This window comes from Notamacropus eugenii, chromosome 2, assembly GCF_028372415.1.
Source record: "Notamacropus eugenii isolate mMacEug1 chromosome 2, mMacEug1.pri_v2, whole genome shotgun sequence".
NCBI lineage: Eukaryota > Metazoa > Chordata > Mammalia > Diprotodontia > Macropodidae > Notamacropus > Notamacropus eugenii.
The window spans coordinates 409,508,893-409,525,587 of NC_092873.1; the positions used below are offsets into that span (position 1 = coordinate 409,508,893).

The 16,695-nt window shown below is 42.4% G+C and overlaps 1 protein-coding gene and 1 long non-coding RNA gene across 2 annotated transcripts in view; one reads left to right on the forward strand and one right to left on the reverse strand.

Moving 5' to 3' along the window:
* Positions 1-1,464: 1,464 nt before the first annotated feature.
* The window catches only part of STUM (stum, mechanosensory transduction mediator homolog), a 109,173-nt gene continuing 93,942 nt past the window's right edge, over positions 1,465-16,695 (reverse strand). Inside the window, exon 3 of the mRNA XM_072647688.1 lies at positions 1,465-11,390. Coding sequence (XP_072503789.1) covers positions 11,356-11,390 — 35 coding nt within the window. The 3' untranslated portion in view covers positions 1,465-11,355. The remainder of the gene's footprint in view (positions 11,391-16,695) is intronic.
* LOC140529200 (uncharacterized) overlaps positions 9,518-16,695 on the forward strand; it is a 54,696-nt gene continuing 47,518 nt past the window's right edge. The window contains exons 1-2 of the long non-coding RNA XR_011975451.1: positions 9,518-9,851; positions 10,289-10,446. This is a non-coding gene — a long non-coding RNA (uncharacterized lncRNA). The remainder of the gene's footprint in view (positions 9,852-10,288; positions 10,447-16,695) is intronic.

The following is a 16,695-nucleotide window of genomic DNA, read 5'->3' on the forward strand; positions in this document are numbered from 1 at the left end:
AGAAGGCCTGAGTTCAAATCCTGCCTTGGACACTTACTAGCTGTGAGACTCTGGGCAAGGGACACAACCACTGCCTGCCTTAGTTTCCCCAACTGTAAAATGGAGATAATAATAACACCTCCCTTCCAAGGTTGTGAGGGTTAAATAAGATCACACTTGTAGTGCTTGGCTAATGCCTCCCACTTAGCATGTGCTTAATAAGTACTTGCCTGCTTCTTTTCCTTCCATTTGCACCTGCTGTATTTGCAAATAAGTTAGTAGAATCTTAGAAAATGATGGCCCACCTAGTACAATTTCTCAAATAATATGAAACACTTTGAGTGGTACTGGGAGAGCAATACAATCAATTACTATGTTTAATATGTATATATTTTTGTATCCATCCACATGTATGAACACACACATACATGTGCATGCATATATGTATATATGTACTTGTACACACACAGACTCACATACATGTGTGCTATGGGCATTGTGTAGGCATGCACATATATATATGTGTATGTATGGTGTGTATATTAATATATGTATGTTTTATAGATATGCATGTCTTATATATGTATGTGTATGTGCAGTTTATGGTGTATATATGGGTATGTTCATATATGTTGTTATTCAGTTGTTTTAGTCATGTCCTACTCTTCATGACCCCATTTGGGTTTTTCTTGCCAAAGATACTAGGGTAGTTTGCCATTTCCTTCTCCAGCTCATTTTACAGATGAGGAAACTGAGGCAAACTGAGGATTCAGTGACCTGTCCAGGGTCACACAGCTAGTAAGTGTCCAATGCTGGATTTGAACTTAGGAAGCTGAGTCTTCCTAACTCCATGCCCGGTAGTCTTTCCACTAGCACCTAGCTGCCCATGTACATGTATACATGTTTATATGTATACATATATACAGATATGAGGATGTACATGTGTGTATATATATAGTATATACACATATATTTATGTGTGTGTGTGTATATAGAGATGTGTGTGTGTGTGTAAGATCTTCTTCAATAGACGACAGAATCTTTAAGGGACTATTTCGTTTTGTCTACTTAATAAATGCTTGCTGGTTGATTGACTGAATTAAGCCACCTTGCCAGTTGCTATCCAGGTCACTCCTCCTGGTATCTGATTTGAACTTCCTGACTTCAGGCCCAGATCTTTACCTCCCCAACCTACTTGCCTCCCAATGGCCTGGGAGCTTGGAGAAGGACTTAGACAAACCTCCCAGGCAAAAAAAGATTCAGAAAGGGGCCAAAGGAGGAAAAAGTCACCCTGGCAGGACAAATTGGACCATGAAATAATATTCCTAAGCTACCACCTTCCACGATGATCATCTGAGAGCAAATAGATAGGTTACCAATTGCCAATGCCAGAGAAAGGAAGGAAGGAAGGAGTGACATTTAAGACCCAGTAGAGACCTGTCCAGATTTGAGACACATAAGACATAGAAATTTAAGACGCTTCCAGAAAGGTCACATGAATGTTTATTACATAGAAAAGAAGGAAAAGAAGAAAAGGTTTCCAAAAGCCATGTGTTCCAGGCCTTAAAAAACTTGAATTGCACAAAGAAATATCATGCTTTATATGTATATACATATATAATTTATATATGTATGTATACACATGTAAGTGTATTTATTTATATACACATGGAGATATATGCAAGATATTTGGGGGTTTGTACTGCAAAATATTTCCCATTAAGTTACTTAAATTGCTGTTGAATCAGAAACCTAAAGTATATTGACTCCTTCAGAACACGGGAAGCTGCCAGGAGGAGAGGGTCTGATCATGATAGGTCTAGAAGGAGCTGTGAAGAGGCCTGGGCAGCAGCTGGTCCAGAAGATGAGCTTTCCTGAGGGGTTTCCTTCTTGTTCCTGGTAGTATCACCAAATAGACTGTACTTGGGCACTGGGGTGAAGTCTGGCACACAGGCTTGTGGGTGCATGAGGCAATCAAGGATTATGGGATCCTAAATTTGGAGACGGAAGAAGACCTGACAGGTCATTCTATGCAACATCCTCATACAACAGGTGAGGAACGAGACCCATAGAGGTTAATTGACTTGTCTAAAGTCACACAGCTAGCAAGTGACAGAGACAGATGCCAGACTTCGGTCCTAACTCCAAATATAGTACTTATCCCTTTCACCATGTGGAGGTAAAAGCAAAATGAATAATCTAGGAGTCTGGCAAGATCTGGGACTGAAAAGAGGGAAACTTTCTCCAAGGCACCCTGAGGCAAGACATGGGTGTCTTCTTCCTCCCCTTGAACTCAGGGTTTGGGCAATCTAGTTGACCATGGTTGGAATCCAGCCAATACTTCTGGGAAAGCTGTGGAGGAAGGGGAAAGGGGGAGACCGATGTGTACGGCTGTTGGGGGATTCCCTCTGGGGCCAGGCAGTAGAGATAAGGAAGTCCCAGTGGGTGAAAGAACAAGTCTCATCGGAGGACAACGTAAATCTGTAGTAATTGGTCCAACAGAAAGAAGTTGGGGTGAGGATGAGAGAATCACAAAATGAAGTCAATACAGTACTGAAACATTCTAAGTCACAACAAAAATACTTATGCATTTAAATACAGTATGATGCATACATCTTTTGTGTTGCTTTCCCCCCCTCTCCCCACCCACACACCCCTGTTAATTAAAAAAAACAAAACATTTTGGCACTGGGTACAACATTGTAAGCACATAGTAAGCACTTAATAAATTCTTGTTGACTGACTGATTATATGATTTCTGTATATGAAAAGAGTCTGAGATTGATGGTAACTGCCACCTACCTAGTGCAGGGGTTCTTAATCTGTAGTGTGTGAATTTGTTTTAAAAAAATGTGATAACTGTATTCCAGTATAATTGGTTTACTTTGTGATTCCATGTTTCTTATTTTATTATTTAAAAACATTATCCAGAGACTGTCCATAGTCTTCACCAGACTGCCAAAGGAGTTCATGATACAAAAAGGATTGAGAATCCCTGTGCTCTGGCTTTCCTAGAAGGAAAACTACCCTGAAGACAATGGTGGGGGCTCTCACAGGTGTAGCAAGTTATAGCTGCTGGGAGGCAATGAACCCACTTCTTCCCTCTCTCTTCCACTCTCTGTTCCTAGGCCACTGCAGAGCTACAGAGGATGGAGATTCTTGTTCCTTGTACCATTTAGCTTGTTCGATATCAGGAAGAGAAAGGGTTTCAGTAGAGAGGTGATTGCTTTTGCAGCAGAAAAAAAAAGAGTCCATCTACTTCTCAGCCATTTATTGTGGAGAGTACCATCCTCAAAAGTGGACTTCTTGGTCAATGTATATTCACCCACTGAGGAGTCCTAGAGAAGGTAAAGCCTGGACAAGGGGGTAGTGGGGACCTGAAAGGGTTCAAGAGTATACTGAGAACACAAGGAAACTAAAGAAAGGATCCACAGCTACAAGGGAAATGGTACCACAACAACTGGAAGGGTACTTGAGATGCTACTGATGGAGTAGTGGGACCTGGACCCCTAAAAGGAACAGACCATGTCTCTGAAAGCAGCCCAGTACCTGAAATTTCCCACACAACCCAGTCCCTGGCATCTTGCCTGAGGCATTTGGTGCATCCTAGCCCACCTAGATACTCAGTAATCTTTTTAACAGTTTTTTCACTGTAGTACTCTGACCACTTAACTCCTTTTATTCCTTGTACCTGGCCCATCCCAGGCTACTTAACACTCCTTAATCTTAATCAAGATCTTTTCACTGACTCTTTCCACCTTTTTCCCTATAAAAGTATCATTCTTACCCCCTTTAAGCTGCAGATTCACTTGGAATCTAGCACACTCCCACTGGAGTTACAATAAACTACCCTTTAACTGAAAGAAAGCTTGAGTGGTTGAATTCTTTCCAGGCAGCCCCCCCCCCCCCTGCCATATCCTGACTTCTCAGCACCCCAAACCACAACATTACCATCCTTAGGGAAATTCTGGACAGAGACCTAGCAGTGCTGCAAATAGTGGGAGAGAGGCCTCTTTATTGAGAGAGCTGGAGGCCATGATATGGAGTTTCAATTCTGAAGGAAGCCTTAAGCACCTATTCTCCTTTGTTCTTGACCAAACAAACAATTCCCAAGTCCAGAGGTAGCCCCTGCTTCCCTGCTCCTCTCCCTGTAACACAGTAGGGCAATTTTTATACTTGTTTGGGTAGCTAGGTGGCACAAGTGGATAGAATGCTGGGCCTGAAGTCAGAAAGATTAACCTTCCTGAGTTCAAATCTGGCCTTGGACACTTACTAGCTTTGTGACCCTGGACAAGTGACTTAACTTGCCTCAGTTTCCTCATCTATTAAATGAACTAGAGAAGGAAATGGCAAAACTCTCCAGTATCTTGGCCAAGAAAAGCCCAAATGGGGTTCATGAAGAGTTAGACATAACTGAACAACAAAAAACACCTGTTTGGAGGTTACAAGAAAGTAGGTAAAGAGTGTGTAAAAATGAGCAGTAGAAATGTACCTGGGCAACTGGCATTTCAGTAACCCTGGGCAGGTGGGAAGAAGAGATCTGTCCATTTCCTCTATCCCAGGAGAGGGGAAGACTATATATATACCTTAATTCAGGGCAAAACCCATAGTATGAGCAGTCTATGCAAGAACTGTAGATCAGATCTCTATATGTCATCACTATATCACGAACAATGTCGCCATCCCCTCCCTACACTCCCAACACCAGGGGTCTGGGACCATTCAACTTTAAAATCTGGCCTGAATTGGAGATGAACCACTCTGGGAGTTCTATTACCACTATTAGAAGTTTATTTGCTGGAAGGCATCTCAGAGACAAACTAGTCCAACCCTTTCATTTTGGAGATGAGAAAAGTGAGGCCCAGAGAGATGTATGTTATCTAAGGTAAAACCTGGTATTAAAGAAAAGAGGTGGGAGGTGAGTCCTCAGACTCCAGTGCCAGTGAATGCCCTTTCCACTGTATTGTTTGACTTCATTTATTAGGATTAGTACTTTGGCTAGGCCAAGCTGAGCTGACCTGGCCTCAGCTCCCAAGACAGGAAAGGCATAAATAGGTTAATGGGTGCCTCCATCTAAGAACAGACTTAATGTCACCAATTCAAGGAATCTCAGGTAGGAAGTGGGGAAGAAGGAAGGGCTGGGCAGACTAACATTTCTGTTCTCCGTTAGAAATCAAGCTGCTCTTAGTGATCATCCCCTCAGTATTACCTACAGGATCCTTCAAGAGAAACTTTACCTGAGGAGTCTAGGGCAAAAGAATTGGAATCAGGTTAAGAAAATGGCTTTGGTTCTTGACTCTGACAGTGACAGAGAAGTCTCTTTCAGCATGGGTGAATGGTGTCCTGTGGTACTCTCAGGGAAGCAAGTATCATTGTTCCCATTTTAGGGATGGCATATCAAAGGAAGTGACTTACACAGTAGAAGTAGACAGTATCGGAAGCCACATCTCCCAATTCTACTTCAACAAATGTATTCATTAAGTATCTGTTGAATGCCAAGCATTACATCTTCCCATGCAATCCACATTTGTGTGATTAGGTGGCATTCATTAGGAATTTTCCCTCTAAGCAAGTGGAATTTTCTCTGGTTGAGAGTTTCTTCCACTTTGGGTTGGATCAATAAATTTGTCCGTGGTGTTTACCCCTGTTTATTCTTTTAAGTTGTCCTCCAGTAAGCTCTGAGACTCTTAAGGGGAAGACAAAAGCTGAATAACTCAGTATGCTAAGGACTTGGCTCTAAGAATAATCTTAAAACAGCCTGTGGGTAGTGAGGCCTAAATGCTAAAATTTGGTACTAATGGTACCTCAGAAATACTCTTAGCATGCATATCATGTAGCTACATGGATAGAGTTGAGCAGAGAAGAAATGTCTAGTTGGGTCAGAATGTCTGGATGGGTTGGTAATAGCTGTCATTTCTTAATCAAGTCAGTCTGTCCTAGAGCATGAGATGAGTACCTATGGATTCCAAGGGAGGGTAACAAGAGGAGCATTTCACAGATTTTCAGCCTGAGTAGGCATAATTGTCCACAAGGTCCTAGATAGAGTCTCCACCTTGTTTCTGAGAGAGAGTCCCTTGTGCACTCAGTTAGGTTTTTCCTTAGGACAAATACTCTCTGATCACAGAGACCAAACCAAGGGGAGAGAGAAATGATACTGATTTATTTCAGTTGTACCGAGCTGGAGCACAGTAGACTGTGTCTTTCGAGACACTCTAAATAAGGATTATCAAGATGGGATTAATCCCTTGTGGAATGAGGAGGGAAGAGAATAGATACATGATCAGCTTTTGGCCTAAGCCTCTCTGATCTTTGGGCTTACCCTGAGGAGTCCATCAGCCACTTCAAACAACCAGTAGCTGACAACGGGAGTCTACCTAGAGAGCAGGCAAGGGACCTCTTTCGGAGTCTTCCACAAACTCCCACTGTCCTCAGGGTTTCAAGCCTGGCTATTTAAATGGTGCCTCAGCTAAGGCAGAAGTACTTTAAACAAACATCGAGAGTAGGAATAATGATAATAACAGGAAACAGCCTCCACACCAACTCAGGGATTTGAATTTAAATTATACATCCTGTAGCATGTCACACAAAAAAGGCTTTCTTTGCTCCCATCAATAATACAATAAAAATAGCTAATGTTAGCAAAACATGTTAGTGTGCAATGGAGCCCCTCATTCACCACCAAGTGACCATTTCATCTTGCCAAATGCCAATCCCCCCTAGAAGAGGGGAAAGGGATCGCAAAGATGTAGAACACTATTATGTCTCCAGAGCAGAGAATCAGAGTGAAGCCTCCCAAATTTACCAACTAGACAGGAAATCCCAGAAACAAAGAGATAACTATTGAGGAAAAAGGACCCAATGGAGAGAGATGTATCTATGTATATACCTAGAGAGTTTTCTATATGTCTATATCTAGTATCTATGTAGCTCATTATCTATATATCCATATATAATATATAGTTGTCTATAGAGAGATCTACATATGTAGATATATAGATATCCATATGTAGATAATCTAGATATCTATACAGACATACATTGAAGGTTAAGTCATCTCCCAGAGAAGTGAGCTTTATTCTAGCAATCTTTTCCCTCCTGGGAAAACCTCAGGAGTCTTAAGAAATTCTCACTGGATCCTCTACATCCAATGCCTACTTTCATCATTGCTCTGCACCCTGTCATCAAATACAGGAATAAGTATTTTCATCTCCAGGAATATCAAGGCTCTAGCTAGGCTGAAAGCCTTTGTGCCTTCCCTCCTTTGTTCCCTCCTGGCAGAAATATTAATTGTGTAGATATTGGGGTGGGGGTGGAGGGGGGTAATTCTGTTTCCTTTCAGGATGCATTCTCCCTGCTGTTCCTTTTTTTCCGAATTGCTTTCTTCAAAACACTTCATGGTGTTTTTCACCTGCAGAGTGCATTAAAAGTTATCAATGAATTCATCCTCTCTGTGACTGTGTCGTGTTGAGTTTGGGAAGCAGAGGGTAAGAAGGCTGCCATCCATATCCAATTTCAGGCCAGTGTTTTCCATATCCAGATAAAGGACAAGAATTCATCTTTAAGGACTTGTTTAATAGAAGAAAGGAAAAAGTTATTTTATATCTTTTGTACTGATGTAAAATCTGAGTGTTGGCACAGGATTCCTGAGTTGCAGGGAGTTAGTCCTTGATGTGGAAGAGAAATGAGTTGAATCTCACTCTGGTCCTTATTGGGAGAAATTTCATTCCATTTCTCCCCCTTTCTGATGGCATAAAAGTCACTCCAGAACACCTTTTTCCACTTTTCTTTAAAGTCCTTCAGAAATCTGAGCTCTCATTATTTCCTTCATCTCTATTCTCTCTCTGCTCATTTTTCCCCTGTGCTTCTATGAGGTGTGTGTGTGTGTGTGTGTGTTGGTTAGGAGCATTACCTCTTCCTTGACCCCTTTGGGTGTGGCTGATATCTAGCTTTCTCAAGATGACCTGCCTCGGGCAACCTAGGGTAGGACTTGGATGTGAGGTACAATATAGTAGCATTGTCTACGTGAAACAGAGAAACAGTCACAACTATCACTCACTGTTGAGTTAGACTGAAGAAATCACAGATCATCATGTGGTGGTACAACCTTCCTTGAGAAGTGTGAGAAGCTTTCTTATAGGGCCATAGAACTAGAGTTGTAATACTAACGACCCTGAGGTAATGTAGTCTGGAGAAGGAGTCTGTATTGGCAAATCCTTTGAAGTTCAAGACCAAACCTGTATAACTCACATATCCAACATTTAGCACTGTATCACTTGCACGTGGATATTTAATAAAAGCATTCCAAAGACAGTCGTGATGACATAGAAGAAAGTCAGGCTGTCTGTTCTCCATTCTGTTGACAGTTCCATATGTGATCCTAGATGAGTTAATTCCCCATCCATAAAATGGACATGCCAGCCTCATATTGTATCATACCATGAGATAAAGATTCTACTTATGCTCCAAAGGGAGCATAAAGAATTGTGCAGGCCACTACTCTATTCCCTGATACATTCTTTTTCCAGTGTACAGGGGGGCACACTTGAGACCTGAAAAATTATTGTACCTTGGTCTCAACGCCTACCTTGTTGAACCCAAGATTTACTTATCTGAACTCATATGCAAAGTGCTCCATCAGATGCCCCATCAGACATGTCTCATATTCTGACTTGATGATGGGACCAATCTAAAATGTCTGATGGGATTCCTAGACAACTGAATGTTCTTTGCTGTGGCCATCAGTCAAAACCCGGCTTAATTATAGCTGGCTACCGCTAGTCACCAAAGGTGCATTCTCTTAGAAGTAGCCTGATTTTGAATCGTCAGATGCACCTGATAATGACCTGATCCTCTAGCAGTCTGCCTGACTGGTTCAGATTCCATTGGACATAAATATCGATGATTGTGTAGTGGAGATCATGACTTGGGATGGTGGCCTGACTGCAGTGAATAACCGTTGGTACCATCTCCCTAATGGTGTGATACTGGCAGATTTAAGTAGCAGCCATTCTCACAGTTTCTGTCAGTGCTGGACTACCTTTTTCATCAATTACATGGAAATTTTTCTGTTGCAGGGTTAACTCATCTGGCTCAAAAAAGCAGCACCCCCCCTCAGAAAAAGAGACTTGCCTGTCTTCAGGGGGCTGCCAAACAGATAATTGCACTAAGTCTCACTAAGTGCCTGTGCTAATCCATCCCACTCAGGCTCCAGATGATACCTGTCACTCAATGAAACCCTACTTGTTTGCTGGATTGCTTAGGCTCTCAGTTTTCCTAAGCAGACTACAAGATTTGTTATCTCCTCTCCATCCTCTCAGCCCTTACCCCAGTCCATGGCCAAGAAAGCAGTTTTCCCAGACTCCTCTCTTGCTTGTGGGGGCAGCCAGCCCCCATCTGAGGTCTTTCTCTCCACCCGGACTGTCAGTCAGCCTCATTGAGTACAGTTGGAGGTAGAAGGGGAGTGGGCTGGTGGGTGGGAGTGGGTGGCACCAACCCATTATTTTCCTCAGCTGAAGCTGTTTTATCTTATTATGGAGGAGGCCTTTCTCCTTGATTTGGCTTCCTGGAGAGCAGCCAGCCCACTCAGCATCAGCTTGGAGAATCCTCTTCATAGAATTAACGACTGTTGACCGACCTCTTGGATGAAGCAGATTTTTTTTTTTGGCACGAAGTAATTCATGGAGGTGGTTGAATTCAAACAAGACTGAAGATGGAGGCAGAAGGTTAAAGAGATTGACTTGGTGAGAAGGAAACCATTAAGGATTACCAAAAGCTACACTCCAGCTCAACTCAGCTCAACTCAACCCAACTCGACCAATCAACCCCAGGCCAACTCCTTGCTGAAATGAAAGAGGAAAGGGGCCTTCAGCAAAGTAAGGGGAAAGAGTGAGAAAAGTAGCCATTATACAAAAAGAGAGAGATCATAGGGTCTGTCTTGGAAAATGAAAAATGAAAAAGAAATTTTAATTCAGTGACAAGACAAGGCAGGAAGGTCCAAGTGGTGGTGATGATGGTACAGCACTCTTCTATCCAAAGGTGTCAAAGAAACATCTGGTCTGGAAAAGCCCAAATTCTATCTTTTATAGTGAGAATGAAATTGGCGTAGTGGACAGCATAGATGGACTGGAATTCCCCCACTTCAGTGTGCCCTTCTCCCTTCACACTGCCCCAAGGTCTGGGTCTTGGTTAAAGGCCAAATGGAATGATATCCAACACTGATATCCTTAATTTCTCATTTGCTGCCATTAAGGCTGTGGGTGTAGCGATTTTTAAGCCTAAAGTACTGAGGAAGGAACTCTTGATTTTCCAGGCATCCTCTCCTGCAAGGTAAATGAGCCCCTTTGTGAAGTACAGGGTGGAGAGAGGGTCATCAGGGAGCAGGACATGGACTCCTCGACTAAATGGATGAGGACTGTGCCCATGGTAACACTAGAGGGAGCCTAAAACTCACTGCCATGAAAAGGGAAGGTAGGTACTGTATTCTTCCTGGGAAAGCTGAAATCACAATACTGTACACTTCCTACGCCAACATAACTTATGTGGTACAGCTGGGAGACCTGAGAGCAAGATGAAGGGCAGGGGAACTTTGAACTGTTGGATTGTTTTTCAGTCATGTCTGACTCTAAGAGAGGAGTTAAAACTCCAAAAAAAATACCTATCTGGCCATTCCTAGACATTAAACTGTGAGCTGAGGCTCACCTGTGGCTGGCTGTTGACAAAGGTGAGGGTCTTTGGAGTAAGACACAGACCTTTCCCAGTTCTGGTGCTCCCAGAAAATAAAAACTCTAGGCCCACCATCAAAGAACTTTGAGTCTATGTACATGTTGGCATTCTTTGGGAGGCCAAAGGCATTGCCAAGGTAGACAGGATAAAGACTCTTTAGTCCCCTTAACTCAGGCTTACAATGTGTGTGTATATTTCTTGACCTGAAGCTTTGGTACCCCCTTGTCATCAACAGGGAAGGGAAATACCCTTCCTCTTCCCCCAACCCCCCATAATAATTATTAGCCTAAAAACTCCACAGACTAGGTCTTTTACCAAAGTCCAGGGGACCTTCTGGGGCATTCTGTCAGAGCCCCCTTCTTCACCTCTCAGGGTCCCTCACCCATTCCCACAATGCCTTTTGTCTTCAGTTCTCTCAAGATTCAGCAAGAGAGAAGCAGCCCCCAGTGCCTGCTGAGAAAAACAGATGTGTTTTTCAAAATAAATAAGTTTTTTTGTTAAAAATCCCTCCCCAAACCCTCACCAAAAAATAAAATAAAATAAAATAAACCCCACACCAAACCCATGAAAAGCCAGAAGAGAAAACACCAAGGTCTTTGGCCCAAAGATGCTTAACACAGTCTCTTCTGGACTCCCTGCTGGTGGCTCTGAGGCTCACAGCTGCTGGGGGATGCCCTGTTCCTTGTAGCCTGTGTGGAAGAAGCAAAGAAAATGTGGTTAGAATTACTGTTTCCTGTTTAGTTTATACAAATGTGGAGTGTGGGGTCCTGTCCTCAACTCTGTGACAGAATGAGGTCACTGCTCTGTGTTTTATAAAATATTCCTTATGGCCCCAACCCCGGCCTACAAAGCCTGGTTCTATAGAAAAAGGTGGCCTGGATTTGGAATCAGTTGCTCTGATTTTGAATCTCTGCCCTTTGGCTTCTAGATTGATGTGACTTTGGACAAAACTTAAGATATAAAATGAGGGGGATGGGTGAGATGACCTCTAAGGCCCCTTCCATCACAAAATCTACAGGCTCCCTGCTCTCTCTGGGCCTCAGTTGCTTTATCTGTAGAGCTCTGGACTTGAAAAAAGGAAGACCGTATCTTGGACATTCAATTTTGTGACTCTGGGCAAGTTGTTCTCTCAACCTCCCATTTCCTCATCTGTAAAATGGGAATAATAACAGCTCCTACCCCTACCTCCCAGGATTGGTGTGAGGATCAGATCAAGTAATTATAGATATATATATGTGTGTGTGTGTGTGTGTGTGTGTGTGTGTGTGTGTGTGTGTATATACATACACACACATACATATATACACACATATATATACACATACATATATATACACACATATACATATATACATATATATGTATATATGTGTATATATAATGTGGCTTTGCAAACCTTTAAAATGTGCTATATAAAGGTCAGCTGTTACTATTAGCCATTAGGTTTCTACTAAAATGGGAACCAGAACATTTGCTCTCCTTACCTATTTTAAAGAACTAGTGAGAGGATCAAATGAGTTAAATGGATATAAAGCATTTCGTAAATGTAAAATATTATACAAATATTACCAATTATCTAGTTTTAAAAATTAGTGCAGTGTAGGTATGATGAATGACTTGACAACATAAGATGGTACCACCCACATGGAAGATGCTTCTGGGAGCCTGGAGAACCGGCTTATGTGTAGACAGTCTACAGGTGGTTGGGAGCAGTCTTTTTCCATTGGTTGTACATCTAGAACTAAGTCTTTAAATGTGACTGATTGGGGGATGGGAAATGAGGAAGGGGACCTTTTTTCCCTTACTTCTGTCTGAGAGTGAAGAATTTCTTCACTCCTACCATGCTCTCATGGCCTGAGGGGGCCACCTCCTTCCCCACTCCCAAGTCCCATTAGCCCATTTGGCCCCAGGAATCTGAAAGTCTAAGAATCTAGGCTGGGTGTTGCAGTCAACTCAGCAGCAAAGCCCTGAAGAAGAAGGATTTGGAGATGGCTGCTCAGTTGGGTTGCAGGCATGGATGTGGTGGGATGAATATTCAATAAGAACCAAACTAAACTCTGAGCTTAATTTCCCTTCTCTCCCCAGAGATTGAGGTCGTATAGGTAGGATTACGCTCCTAAAATATTAGAGGAAATGTTTGTTCTTGCTATAGCTTTGAAGTAAACATCCCTCAGTAAAAATTTATCTGGTGTTAGGGAAGAGCTGGGGTCCCAGAAAAAAAGGGGGAACCAAGTCAAGGGGGGCTTGAGTCAGTAACAGAGGAAAGAGATTCCCCAGTCACCCCACCGTATCAGATAACACTAAAGGTGGATAATGTAACAGGCTCGATCCTGGACAGTGGAGCAGAGTCAACCATGGTGTTACTGTTGTTCAGACATGTTCAACTCTTCATGATCCCATAGACCATAGCACCCTAACACCATCCATGGGGTTTTCTTTGCAAAGATAATGGAGTGGTTTGTTATTTTCTCCTCCAGCTCATTTTACAGATGAGGAAACTGAGAAAAACCAGGTTGAGATTTGCCCAGGGTCATACAGCTACTAAGTGTCTGAGACTACATTTAAACTCAGATCTACCTGACACCACACCAAGCACTCCATCCACTGAGCCACTTAGTTTTCTCCATGTTACAACAGCAACAATGGCAGACATTTGTGTGGTACTTTTAAGTTTACAAAAGGCTAGGCATATATTATTCTCATTTGAGCCTCATAACAGCTCTTTGAGTTAAGGGCTACAGGTATTAAGAGGAAGAACCAAAATGTATGGCCTTCAAAACCCTGTGAAAAGCTGTGGGAGGAAGGATGCTCACTAATGAACTGATGGTCCCCCAAGAATTCAGAGTCAGGTGCTTTGTATACCCTTGGCAATAGAGCTGTCATAAATAAGGCTTCCCCTCCCTCTATGGTTGCCCTGGAGAAATTATGAAACTGGTGAAATTCATTTTTCTTCATCTCTAGCCTCCTCTTTCTGGGGCTTTCCCCTTATTCCCCCTGGTTCCCTCATTCCTCAGGCAGCTAGTGTCCAATTCTCTCCACCTTCCCTCTTATAAAAAATCTCTTCTCTGGAAAGAATCTGATAAATTCATAAATGACTAACAGAGTTGAACCGACTTCCTCTCTCTGGGGATACTTGCATTTTAACAGAGGGTAAAGGCTGTAATAGTAGAATTTCAGACATAAGCCAGCAGGTCAAGGAAATGGGTAGCGAGTGGGACTGGAGACTGAAAATTTCTCCAGTTGACTCTGACACCCTTGTTTGACTTGTTCAGCTAGCAGTTTGGGGGAAGCAGTTTGGCTGTAAACTGGGGAAACCATGTTATTACACCCATTTTACAGATTGGGCAGTGATAGACTGTGAATCATCTTCCATACATAGAGAAATGTATAAGGAGATTTTGAACTAATTGGGCCTCAGTTACAGACACATAAAAGTTTTCCTGCAACCTTGAATGCAGCTAGGTGGTACAATGGATTAGAGCACCAGGCCCACAGTCAGGAAGACTTGAGTTCAAACCCGGCCTCAGACACTTACTAACTGTGTGACACTGAACCTCTGCTTGCCTCAGTTTCCTCATCTGTAAAATGGGAATAATAATAGCACCTTCCCAGGGTGGTTGTGAGGATCAAATGAGAGAGTAACTGTAAAACCCTTAGCACAGTGCCTGGCACATAAGAAGAGCTCTATATATTATTGTTTGTTATTATTATTATGTACTATAGGGAGAAGAGGCTGATGAGCTGTCAATTAATATTAGATCAGCCAGAGAATTCAATTCCATTTAATCCACTAAGCAAGCATTTGCTAATCTCCTACTGTACTAAGTGCAAAGGGTGGTGCTAGGCAAACCAATCTTTGCCCTCAAGGTACTTAGAGTTTCCATTAGCTGCTTTGTGTCACCGGCTGGATGATGATTGAAAGCTCAGGCTACCAATGTTAAGGGACGCAGGAATAAAGATAACTGGCTCTGCAGTGCATTGATTCCACAAAAGAATGTCCCCCCTGGCCAACAGTCTCAGGATGCAAAAGGATGAACTGTTTCTCCAGAAATGCCAAAATAACAGTGGATATTCCTGAATACTCTATGTAACTGAGGGGAGGAGGAGAGGGGAATGGATTACCAGTTGGGAGCCTGGTATCACTATACAGGACACTGCCTATAAGATTCCCACAAGAGCAAAGACTTTGTGAACTAGATGTCTATGGTCTGGGTCTGGGAAAATCCTCTTGAAGATTAATTGGGGGAAGGAAAGGAGGCTGGAAGATAGATTTTCCCGTGTGATCCAATAAGACGAGAAGTGAACACAGGCCACCTTAGACTCACCTTGGGAAACTGGATAGGAAGTACGAAGATGTGAAGCAGGCATGACAGAGAGGGGAAAAAAGAGAAAAAGAGAAAAACACTGTCTGAAAAGGATGATCACAGGAACATTTGAAATAGCCGAAGGGAGTAGGGATCTCAGGGGCCTGGGGAACTGAGCATAGGACGAGGTTGCCAATTTCACAAAAGTCAAATTCTTGGGCACAGACAAGAGGTCTGAACTGTCACACATTCATTTTAAGCAATCAACCACCATGGATCAGCCCCCCCAGCTAAAGGATGTTTGCTAAAAAGACAAAGTACTGTGCTTTAAAAAAAAAAAAATCTAACTAAAAACTACTGAAAGATGGTCTCTCTGTTTCCTCTGACTGGTAGAGGTCATGCATAAAAGGCCAGAACTGCAAGAAAGTCATTTCTAATTCCTCAGTAAGCTTCTGAGGAATATCCGTAGGTCTCAAGCAGAAGTTGGCACAGACATAGTCAGCTCTTAATAAATGGTTACTGACTGATTGACTGCAAGATCCTTAGCTAGGGTTGACCTCCTTGCCGCCCTGTCTGTCTTTTTCCTCACTCTTTCCATTACTATCATCCCTTCCTATGCCCACATCTTGGTGGATTCAGGTTGGGTCTGGGTGCCAAAAGTAACCTATCAATAACATATAACCATTCTGAAGAAGGTAAAATAACCAGTGGAGGCAACCTGCTGCCTGTGGAATATATGTATACACAGCTCAAGGTGAGCTACCATTCATTGGGCAGGGGCCGTGTCCAGCTCCTGGCATTTATTCTGTGGAAAGTGCTACAGTGAAAAGAACGCTGACTTTGGAATCAGAAGGCCAGTTTAAATTCCACCTTTGTCTACTCATTAGTTAGAAATCAGTTTTCTCCTATGTAAAATGAGAGACAATCAGATGACTTTGGAGGTCCCTTCCAACTCTAAATCTTTGATCCCATGAACTGTAATCCAGGTTACTGGGATTCAAAAAGTTAGTATTAATTACTTAATAATGCAAATATAGCAGAGAAATGCTCTTAAGATCTCAATTTCAGTGCTCTTCTCTATGTCACATTTTCTCTAATTTTCCATTTGCTGGGAATATTTCTTGGTAAATTATTAGTAACTACCCACCTGCACCTCCCCTCCCCCCGACTCTCCAATGCTTTAATGAACCTGTCTTGTTAATGACAGAGACTCAAGGTCTAGTCTTAGATTTGGAAAGGCTTAGTTTTGAGTCCAGCTTCTTACTAGCTGGGTAAGGATCATTTTCTCATTGTCCCAGGGATCTAAGATAGTAAGTACACATGCCAAACTGAATTGGTGGGCTGAGTTTCCAAACCTGGGAGATCACTTCAAAGATAAAAGCACTGATCTAACCCTTCTCCTCCCCTAAAATTAATCAGAAAAATCATTAAATTCCCAAACCTCTTCTGAAACTCCCATGAGATGAGTAGGATAGCCTTTGAAGCCTGATGCGTGATCCCAAACTAACAAACCTGCTCTTTTAGGCAAAAACACTAGAACTTACAAATCCTAAGAGTATTATGCCTGAGCCCATTTTGGGAGTACTTTCTGAGAAATTGCTTTCAGAGCTTGTTGCTAATATATCTTTTGACTCTGTTCAGTGGTAGCAAATCTTCCTTGGAAAGCAGATTTAATTTTTAGAAATGACTA